Here is an 11,197-nt window from a genome sequence, read left to right on the forward strand (position 1 = left end):
AAAGGAGTATTCTATTTCCTGGGGTGATATCAAGCCTCCTGTCTCTGTGTGCCATGGAGAGGAAGGTACAGGGCCCTCGTTTTCTGCTCACTTGAAGACGGTGCCTTCCCTTTGGTGAAATGCCTAGTTAAATGCAATGCCTAACTCAATTTGTTAAAAAATAGAACACGTCCTTAGTTAAATACAATTAGTCAATATAGTATACTGTCACTCAGTATCCACAAGGGATTGGTTCCAGGACCCCCCGTAGATACCAAAATCCTTAGATGCTCAAGTCCCGTATATTAAACAGTACAGTATTTGCATGTAACCTACGCACATCCTTCTATCTACTGTAAGTCATCTTCTAGACTAGTTAAAAAACCTAATCCGTGGGCTTCCCTGGTGGCGCAGTGGTTAAGAATCCGCCTGCTGGGCTTCCCTGGTGGCGCAGTGGTTGAGAGTCCGCCTGCCGATGCAGGGGACACGGGTTCATGCCCCGGTCTGGGAAGATCCCACATGCCGCGGAGCGGCTGGGCCCGTGAGCCATGGCCGCTGAGCCTGCGCGTCCAGAGCCTGTGCTCCGTAACGGGAGAGGACACGACATTGAGAGGCCCACGTACCGCAAAAACAAACAAAAAAGCCTAATCCACCAGTCAGTGCTGTGTAAATAGTTGTAAATACAACGTAAATGGTATGTAGATAGTTGCCAGCACTTGGAAAAGTCAAGCTTTACATTTTGGAACTTTCTGGAATTTTTTTTTCAAATATTTTCAATCCAAGGTTGGTTGAATCCACGGATGTGGACCCCTCGGATACAGAGGGCCAACTGTACTTCCCCTTAGTGAAAACAGGTTCTACCCTTGTTCAAATGCTCATATGTTATCCTTACACATGATGTTACCCTTGCACGTGGTGGTTTCCTTCCTCTCTAAACCTCAACTGCTCTTGCTGAGAAATGGTCCCTCCCTTTAATCCAGAACCTACCCTCAATTAAATACACCATACAGTTCAATGTAGTACCTATCCTCACCTGCTCAGTTAAATATGGTACATCATCCTAGTTTAGTGTTTCCCAAAGTATGTCTCCAGATTGGTCTGTTCACTACACCCTAATCCCAAACTAGTCCTGGCCCTCAAATCATACCACTCTACCCTTCAGTAAAGCAGTTGGTTCCAGTCCAACCAGCTGATCTGGCCTGTCCACCACCCCCCATGCCACTTTGGTCTCCCTGGCTTCCCCCTGCCCTCTGACATACCCTGTATACAGTCCTGGTGTCCAGGTCATGGGAATCCCAGGGTCTTTTGAGAAAAAAAGCACAGCTGAAGAGGGTAGAGTAGGGGTCAGTAAAGAAAGCAGTCAGGCCAGAGAAGGTCTGGCCAGAAGTGGGGAGTCTGCAGACCCCAGGTCTGGGAGGTACGAGGCCCAGGGCATGCTCTGGCCCTGCCACCACTGGCTGAGACCTTAGGCAGGAACCTCCCTTCATGACCCCCCAGGCCCTTGAGAGCTGTTCACTGCCCTCTTATGGAAATGCTTCTGCGGCCTTTGCCGCCGTGCCCGATATGTGGGGACACCTTTCTGGCCGCTCTCTCCAGCCTGACAGCTGGCTCTTCTCTGCCTTAGCAGAACTTAGCACTCCCGTGTGCCGTTCCCACCCCTTGCTTCCCAGGGGAGTGCTGGTTGGTGTGTGGGTTCACCAGAGAAGGGAAGGTGGGGGCAATGCCAGCGAGAGTGTGAGACCCAGAGCACAGAAGCACGAGAGCACACGGGCGCAGTCCAGGAGAGTTGCTGCTGAGTTTCTTCCTTCCCGTCCCCCAGTGCCACCCAGCCTGGGCACAGATGGAGCCTGCGTGCTCCCAGCCCCTCACTGCCACCTCCAGCTGACCCAGGCTCAGGGCTGGGATCCTTAACTGGATTTATCTGGGAGCTTGTGTTCGGGGTTGTCGAGGGAGGCCTCAACCAGCACGCTCTAGGTGTCCACATCCAGGGAGGTGCGGAGCATCGGTAAACAGGGGCGAAGGAGAGTCCGCAGGCGGCCAGGGAGCCCAGGATGGGCACGTTGAGGGGCTCCTGGCTGAACGCCGAGGCATCCCCGGAGGCCTGGCCCAGCAGTTCCGCCACCAGCGCCTCGGTGGTCTTGGTCTTCGGGCCCTGTAGCGCCTCCAGGATCTTGTGCACGGGCCGGCCCATCTGCTCCGCCAGCCTGACGAGGGAGTCCTCGTCCAAGCTGAAGCTGCGGCGGTAGCCCTCCAGGGAGCGGGTGAGCGTGTGTGTACAGGTCACAGGCCACTTCCGGCACGCCCGGCACGGGGACTCGGCCCCGCAGGCCACCATGGCCACCAGCCAGACGTGCTGTCGTAGCGAGGCCACCTTCCGCTCCAGCATGGGCTTGGAGACGTTGGGCAGGGCCACCAGGAACGCGTGCCGCTTGTGGCTCTCTAGGCCCCTCACCATCGACTCCTCCAGCAGGCGGAAGGCATATTTGCCCAACTCAAACATGGACAGCAGGAAGACCTTGGGGTCCTTGAGGCCCTCCGCTGCAGGAGACAAAAGCACCTTCAGTGGGTTCCCGCGCCAAGCCGACCCAGCTGTCCTGAGAGCTGCCTGGGTGCAAGCTGGGTCTACACAGCATGTGGCTTAAGACCGTCAGCCCTGGAGCTAGGCTGCCTGAGTTCAGATCCTAGCCTCGCTCCCTACGCCCTGTGTGGCATCTGGCTAGTTACCAGACCTCTCTGGGCTTTCCTGTACTTACCTGTAAAACCAAGGGATGCTCGTAACCTACCTCCTAGGGATGGCATGGTGGTGAACTGAGCTGGTGCAAGTGGTTCGTGGCCGCTGGTGAGCCCTCAAGGAACAGCTGCCAGCCGCGACGCGTTGCCAGCATCCGCGTGGGCACGGGCGGATAGCATTTGCACTGCTCTAACTTGGCCAATACATAAGCCAGTACCTACCCTTTTTTTTCCTTAATGCAAGTGACTGGTCTCCATCACAGGTGACTGAAATGGCAGCTGTAAGCAGTATTTCACCATGGGGGCCATGTGACCATGGGCGACCCCTCACCCCACTGTGGGCCTCGGTGGGAAGATGAAGGGGAAGGGGGAGGCAAGCCCTCAAGAATCCAGCCCCCCCAAAATGAATAAAAACTAAAAATTAAAAAAATAAATAAGGAAATAGGAATTTCCTGGCAGTCCTGCGGTTAGGACTCTGTGCTTTCACTGCCAAGGGCCCGGGTTCAATCCCTGGTTGGGGAATTAAGATCCCACAAGACGCTCAGCCAAAAAAAAAAACAGAGAATCCAGCCCTCCAGAGCCTGCCCCTCACCCTCCAGCCGCTGCACACAGTCGTCCCGAGGCTGGATGAGCACCCTCTCCGAGAAGGAGCTGGGGTGGTGGCTGCATGAGGCGGTGATGTCCACATCCACCTTGGAGTGGATGCAGTAGAAGCGCTCGCCCCGCCGCCCCGGATCTCAAGGGCCAGCTGGGCATGGTCGGCGGCGAAGCTCTCCAACGTAATGATGAGGAAGAAGTCGTACCGGCCCAGCAGCGCCCGCTGGAGGTATTTGTCAGCCCGGAAGGCGTGTGCGCCTATGCCCAGCAGGTCCCAGATGACGATGTTGGGGTACTTGGGATGCGGGTATGGTGTGGGGTCCACGGTCATTTCCACCATGCCCGTGCAGGCCGAGGTGGGGGTCCTCGCCCCCCCAGCCCCTGGATGGCGTTGACAAAGGTCGACTTGCCTGAGCCCGTTCCCCCGGTAACACCAATGTCCAGCCCGACGTTCTCCAGGGGATGAAGCGTAGATTGTAACGTGGCAGCTACTGCTGGCAGGTCCCCCGCCTCCTTCAGAGCCCTGGTGCCCTGCGAGAGCTCCAGTATCTTGGACTGGCTGAGGCATGATTGGAAGACTTTGCTTGCCATGGGCTGCCTGACCCCCAGCTCTCCGTCTTCAGGACTTGATGACCTTGGACAGGACAGGTAAGGGAGTATTTTCACTCTGAGTTGCCCTCTCTTCTCTACCTCCCTCAGCTTGCCTGAAGTATTTGCGGCATCACCAGTAATAGCACTGAGAGTGTTACAAGATGCCAGGCCCGGTGCTAAGTGCTTTATTTAAGTTCGCATTTATTCATCACCACCAGCTTCTCCTCCTGGAGTATCTCATCAAATCCTCAAAACAGCCAGAAAAGATTCCCTCCCTTCCTCTCCACATTTGGCACTGAGACGACAGATCACTTGCCCAAGGCCTCCAGCTGATTCCTGGGGATATTGGGAATGGGGCTGAAGTCTTTTGGTCCTGGAATTCAAAGTCTTAAATTTGGGGGGGGCATTTACCATGCACCAGGCACTGGGATCAACCATAAAGGGCAGTGATTAAGAGCTGGAATCTTCATCATTGCTGGTAATCATAGATCAGGTTTATTTGATGTTTACTCTGGGCCAGCCACTGTTCTAACCATATACATGATTTCATCAAGTGCCCATTCTACAGAGCAGAAAACTGAGGCTCAGGGAGATAAAGGTCCCTTGCTAAATGTCTTACAGCCTGCACCAGAACCAGGATATGGGCCAGCTCCCTCTGATCCTTTTGCCGTACAACACCCCCCCCCCACCAAATCTTTGCACAGCTAAGCCCTCGCTACGTGCCAAGACCTCTTTGGGTGCTGCATTCCCAGCACTAGCAAAACAGACGGGTCTAGTGCATTTGTGGAAACATTACTCATCCTCGTTGCCTGGCTCCTGAGTATGTGCATGTGATCGGAAGCCACAGGGCACACCTAGGCAAGCCCCGTCCTGCCTCTAGGCCTCCAAGTCCTCACCGGTGTGATGGACGGGGCAGCCACGTTTACATCCTGGGATTGCGTGACGGCATCTAATCCCAGCCATGCCAGGGACTTGCGGGGTGACATGGGGCAAGCCATATCCCCTCTGGAGCCTTTATTTTCCCCTCTGTGACGGGGGGTGGTGCCAGTTTCCTCACCTGTGGAGTGGAGCGATGACTCCTCCGAGCCCTCCCAGCTCTGCTGTTCTAGGAAGACTGGGGGTCTTACTGCTGGCGAGGTTCAGGAAGAGGCCAGCTTGGGAAGGGCTTGGAACATCGGGCTGGGCTTGATCTTTATCTGTGGGTAGCCATGGAAGGGTTCTGAGCAGGGAAGGGAGGGGTCCGAGGTGGACCTTAGAAAGAGCCCCCCTGGGAATACCCCGACGGTCCAGTGGTTAGGACTCCACGCTTTCACTGCCGAGGGCCTGGGTTCGATCCCTGGTTGGGGAACTAAGATCCTGCAAGCTATGTGGCATGGCCAATAAATAAATAATAAAAATAATTTTAAAACGAACCCTCCGTGGCCTTACGGTGCATGAGACTGGGGCCTGGGAGACAAGGTGAGGGGCTGGGGCAGGACCTAGGTGTGGAGGGGGAGGCCTCAGCTGGAACAGGGGCTGGGGGTTGAGATGGGAGGTGGGAAAGGGAAAGATGGAGGCAGAAGGGATAGGACGAGGCCACCAGTTGGAAGCAGGAGACAAAAGTCACCCAGGCTGTCTCTCTTAACCTTAGGCCCAGCGTAGTGAGAGCAGGCCTGACCTTTCCATCTCAGCCACTTGGGGTTGGTGAGTCCTGTGCTTAGAATGATGTCTGAGGGTCCACAGGTATAGGGATGTGGGCTGTGTTTTTGAGAATCGATTTGGAAGGGACCTTCTTTCTTGTGCATCTAAGGGAACCTACCATGGTCCCTCGCACCTCCTTTGGTGCCAAAAGGTCCACATGAACCCCAAGTAGTCCTTGCAGAGCCAATGGGAGGCCTTCTGGGAAGAGGGGAATCTTTTGCAAAGCACAGAGCTCTTCAGCAAAGAAAATTGGCACCGCCATTAATCCTGCAGGTAAAAGTGGACCCTGTTAGTCTGTTTCCCAGAGTCAGGGGTAATTTGAGGACCCCAGATGAGGCTAGAACCATCACCAGGTCCTGGAACACCCTCGGGGAGTATTAGTGAGGCCACCTTCACAGCACCAGAGCTGCCTTCTGAATTCCTGGAAACTCGCCCTTCTCTGCACCTAAATCCCACCTTTCCCTGACCCTCATCCAAGCCCACAGATGCTCTTGGGGCAACCCCTGTCCTGCCCAAGCCCCCCAGTCTGGTGGTCCGTTTTTAAACATGCATGACCCTTGACTCGGCATGTGAGTTTTGGCTTGAGCAGGTAAGGGTGTCAGATTCCCTTCTGCATCCAGCCAAAAAGCCAAGCACAGAGCCAGAAGATGTGCCAACCAGTTGGGTTCCCAGGGTCTCCTGGGCCAGGCTGATACCGTCACTCAGTGCGTTACACACCCTCTGTCGTTCAAAGCCTCGTGCAGAAATCCCAACAGGCGTCCTCACTGTCAGACCCGTGGCCTTTCAGCACCATCCCCAACATCTGCGCCCAGCCACGCAGCCACGCACACAGACCCGGAACCCCAGTCTCAGCCAACTATTCACGATCTTAGACCACAGCACCCAAATCACAGAGACATACCAAGATTCCTCCCAATCACAGATACACCAGCAAGCTCACCGCCACACACATCCACACGTGGACCCACTCACCATCTTTCTGAAACGAGACTCGCTCTAGGTGTCCGGTTGCGCCCCTGCCTCTTCCCTCTTTGCATGCTTACAGAATTGCCCACCTGCCCTCTCACCACCTCCGCTCTCATTCTGTTCCCCCAGGTTCCCCACGGTTCCCCGTGGCCACCTGGCCTCCCCTCTCCCTGCCACCCCCCCCCCCCACCATCACTCACAGGCAGCAGGGCTGGTCTGTCGCCCCCATCTGGTCCCATCTCCCCCTCCTCTCTTTAACCCAGTTGCTAGGCACCATCGTGCCGATCCCGGGCACGCGTTGGCCGCCCCTCTCCCACCAGAGCAGGCCTTTGGGACTCTGGGGTTCTCAGAAAGGGACATGAGACTGCAGGCCCCAGTGCCCACTCAGCCACCCACCCAAGGTGACAGTGGGCTCCTGTCCTGGATCCAGGCCAGGCTGTCCTGTCGCCCCCAAATCCCTCATGGTCACTTGGGGACCAGGGAGAGAGAGACTATTAAAGAGCCCTGACCCCCCGCCCCCCGTCCATACCTTGAACCTCTCCCTCCCAAGGTCAGTTCCTATCCCAGGTTCGGGGCTTGGGCTTGGACTTGGGCCCACCTGCCACCCTCAGCCCTCCACACCCCGCCCCTCAGCAACTGCTCTCATTTTCAGCCTTTTTTGTCTGTTTGGTTGGTTTCGATAAGGCTTGGTTTGTGGGTGAGGCAGGGGGTTGGGGGCCGCACTTTCATTTGTCTTCCGACAAATCTCGCTTCTTCCAGCTGTGGAGAATGTACTTGAGGAGGAGGCCGAGCTTCTGGCAGGTCGAGAGCGGGTCTGCCTCGCCGCTCCCCTCCCTGGATCCCCGCTTTTCCACGCCGTTGTCACCAGCCGCCTGCAGGCTGACCTCAGGCTGGGACCCCTCCTCCTCCAAGGCCTTGATGCGGACCTGCTGGGCATCCTCGGCCATTCTCGTTGAGGCAGCCCCGGAGCATGGTGTAGACAGTGCTGAAGCTGATGCCCCCCGGCCACCAGCGTTCCGAACAGGGGGATGCCCTTCTCAAAGGCCCCGGCCTCCCTCATGGCACCGTCGGACGACTGGGAGTAGAGCCGCAGGGCAGTCTCGGGCGAGACCTCGTTGGCCAGCGGGGAGAGGATGGCCGCGTGCAGATCGCCTGCCTGTTTGCCCACCTGCTCGGCCAGCTTGTCTAGCGAGTCGTCGTCCGGGCCGAAGCTGCAGTGGTAGCCGCGCAGCGAGCGGACGAGCAATGAATTGTCGTAGGCGGCCGCCGGCCGGCCCGAGCAGAGCCTGGATGACGCCCAACACCAGGGCCGTCTTGAGCACCTGCTCCTGGAGTATGTCCGTCTTCTTCCGCAGGGCCTCCAGCGAGACGTCGGGCAGCGACAGCAGGCCGGCCTGGCGACGGGGCGCGGGCAGATCGTGCTCCCAGGCGGACACGAGCAGCGGGAAGTCGTGGCGCGCGGGCGAGAGGTTGGCACGAGGAAGACGCGCGGGTCGTTCACGCCGGCCCCACGCAGCCGCTCGGCGCAGTGCTCGCGGACGTCCTGCAGGGCCGCCGCCTCGCTGAAGCCCGAGGGTCGCTGGGTGCGCGTGCGCACGAAGTAGAACTGTTTGCCCTGGCGCAGGATCTCGGAGGCCAGGCGGGTCTCCACGGCGCCGCAGCGGCGGGGGGAGACCAGCAGGAAGAAATCATAGCGGCCGAAGTCCACCTGCTTCAGGTACTTGTCGGCCGGGCAGCTTGGAGAGCTGGCCCCCGGCAGGTCCCACAGGGTCACGTCTGGAAACTGCGGGTGCGGGTAGGGCGAGGGCTGCTTTGTGGTCTCTATGACGCCAGCGAGGGCCGCGCCGGGGTCCTCGGCGCCCAGGCCACGGAGGGCGTTAATGAGGGACGACTTGCCTCCCCCGACTCGCCTGTGACGCCCACCTCCAGCCGGGTGCTCTCGAAAGAGGTCAGCAACTCCCGGAGGCAGGAGGTGGCCTGGGGGATGTCGCCCGACTCGAAGGCTGTGTGCAGGGCCTCCAGCTCTTCCTTGGCCATGAGGATGGTGTTCTCCTCCTCCCCGGGCACCGCTGGCAACTTCGAAGTAGCCATGGTGACCGGCGGTTCAGAGGGCGCGGGGGCTGGGGGAGAGTCTCGGACGGACGCGTGATCCTCAGGGTCTGCGGGGGAGCGGGGAGAAGGGAGCCGTTCACGCCTCCCGGGCCTTGGCGTGGGGTAGGGAGAGAGACACACCGAGGATATAAGGGGAGTCCCTCTGGAGCCCCGCAACCCTCTCCTTTTCAAAAACCCGGGGTACGTTTTGGACACGAGGTAGGGGGCTTTGGAGTTTGGTAGGCCCAGGTTCCCATCCCGTCTCTGCCACTAACTTGCTGTGTGGCCTGGGGCAAAACGAGGCACCTCTCTGAGCCTGTTTGTTTCTCCGCTTAATGGGCGTAATGACTGACCTGCCTACTGAGGGGCTGAAGAGTCTTTGGGATAACCTAGGAACTCGGACCGTTTCATGGGCAGCTTGAGACCCATGCAGTCACACGGGGCTCCACGCTTAAAAGGCCCAGCTCTTTGCTTAATACTCTGATGACACTGATGAAAATTGAACTTTTAAAGCAGGGGCCCTGCAGTTTCATTTTGCACTGAGCCCCGAAATTTACTTAGCCAGACCTGCAACGGAAGGGGCTTCAACCCAGCTCGTGCCAACCAGGCAAAGAGAGCAGCTGCTCTCCTGCTGCTTCTACTGTGATCGGAAGCAGTGTGAAGTGATGGCCAAGGGGACCCAGACCCTGAAGCCACACTGCCTGGGATCCAATCCGGGGCTAACCACATACTGGCTGAGAGATTTGGGGCAAGTTCCTTAGCTCTGCCTCACGCTCCTCATCTTACACATGAGGATCATAATGATCATAGTAGCAAACCACCTCCTAGGGCTGTTGAAAATGAAAAGAGTTCGTACATATAAAGCACTTAAAATAGTGCCCGGGGAATTCCCTAGTGGTCCAGTGGTTAGGACTATGAGCGTCCACTGCAGGGGGCCAGGGTTCGATCCCTGGTCGGGGAACTGAGATTCCAAAAGCCTCGAGGTGTGGCCAAAAAATAAAATAAAATAATAATAAAAGAGTGCCCGACCCAGAGCAGGTGGTGTGCGTTATCAGCATCACCGTCATTGTTCTGATCATTATTAATATTCTGAGCTGTGTGACGTCCCTGCCCTCTCTGAGCCTCACCTGCACCATGGAAGGTAACCTCGCCCACCTCACAGGGCTGCTGTGACCATCGTGAGCCTCATCATCTGTCTTCTCTAGGCCATCTTTGAAGACATTCTCGGGTGCAGCCGGGCACGGGAGGTGGTGCCCCCGACACCGGGCGTCTCATTAAACACCCAGCCCTGTTTGGCAGGCCTTGCTAGGCCAAGTCCCCTCCCACCTCGCGGAGCCCGTTATGATGGTCTCTCCTGTGACCCCATCCTCCTCACCTTGGAGCTTCCCTGGCCTCCCTCTCCCCAGTCACACGCTCTTCTTGTCCATCGCCTCTAAAATACACTTCCTCATTGACTAAGACTCTTCAGAGAACCCTGGGAGAGACGCTCAGGTCAGGGACCACTGTCCCCATCGGACGGAGACGGACTGAGGCTCAGACTAGACAAGCGATGTCCCCGCTCAGAGGCACAGCCGGGACTCAAACCCAGGTCCCTCTGAAGAGCTGCTCTCCCTTCAACCACAAGTCTTTGCCTCCCCCTTCTCTCCTCGGCTGCCCCTGTCCCCAGGCGCACCCAACCTCCTACAGAAGACGGTCCTTATTCCACTGTTCCCTCCAGGTCTGATCCCCCAGCCCAGGTGGGGGCATTTCCCCCAGGCTATACCCAGTCCTTCCTGTGCCCTGTCCCCTTAACCCATCCCAGGGCATGGCCTGGGTAGAGGAGAGGGGGATCCTGGGACAGGTCCCAATGCAAGGGGCGGACAGGCCAGTGGCCCCTGGGGTGGGCTTAGGGTTGAGGGAGCTGGGACTGGGATTGGACAGGGCCCAGCTGGAGAGCCCTGTCCTTGGGGAACTCACCTGCCCTGCAGGCTCTCTCTCCCCTCTCACTCTCCCCACTGCTGGGGCCTCCCCCCACCCCGCACCCCCCACCCCCGTTAGCACAAGGTCAGGGCCCGTTGCTAGGACCCATTATAACAGCAAACCGCAGCTTATTGGTCAGCCAGCCCTGATACAATAATGTGAGGGTGATGTCAGAGGGTGGGGTCCCATGGTGGGCCCAGGACCCCACCCCCCAGCTGCTCATGGGGCCACCACTCCACCACACAAACACAGAGACCAAGAGATGAAAAAATATTCTCAGAAATTCCCAGACAGCAAACACACAGACTAAGTTTCCTCCCCAGAATCCACAGCCACGCAACCCTGGCCCGAAAGGGAAAGGAAAGACACAGACCCTCAAATACAGAGTCATTACAGAAAAGCTAAACGCAGGCAAACGTACAGATATAACAGCCACGCAAGCAACACACATTCAGGCACACACAGACTTGCAGACCGGAAGAGACACAGTTACACACGCAGACAATGTATACAGATGGCATCCCCTGAAACCCACCACATCCATTCGTTCTGCTCCAGCTCCTAATCCGTGTGGCCAGCCGTGGTCCGGGGCCCCAGAAGTACA

The 11,197-nt window shown here is 57.6% G+C and overlaps 1 protein-coding gene and 1 pseudogene across 1 annotated transcript; both read right to left on the reverse strand.

The window, feature by feature from the left end:
• Nucleotides 1-599: 599 nt before the first annotated feature.
• Nucleotides 600-7,006, reverse strand: LOC116744096 (annotated as a pseudogene).
• Nucleotides 7,007-7,268: 262 nt separating this feature from the next.
• LOC116744428 (interferon-inducible GTPase 5-like) lies at nucleotides 7,269-8,634 on the reverse strand. Its single transcript, XM_032614192.1, is given in 6 exon segments — nucleotides 7,269-7,490; nucleotides 7,492-7,545; nucleotides 7,547-7,811; nucleotides 7,813-8,017; nucleotides 8,020-8,442; nucleotides 8,445-8,634. Coding segments are annotated over 6 exon segments (1,359 nt in total).
• Nucleotides 8,635-11,197: the final 2,563 nt, after the last annotated feature.

Source organism: Phocoena sinus, chromosome 19 (assembly GCF_008692025.1).
Source record: "Phocoena sinus isolate mPhoSin1 chromosome 19, mPhoSin1.pri, whole genome shotgun sequence".
NCBI lineage: Eukaryota > Metazoa > Chordata > Mammalia > Artiodactyla > Phocoenidae > Phocoena > Phocoena sinus.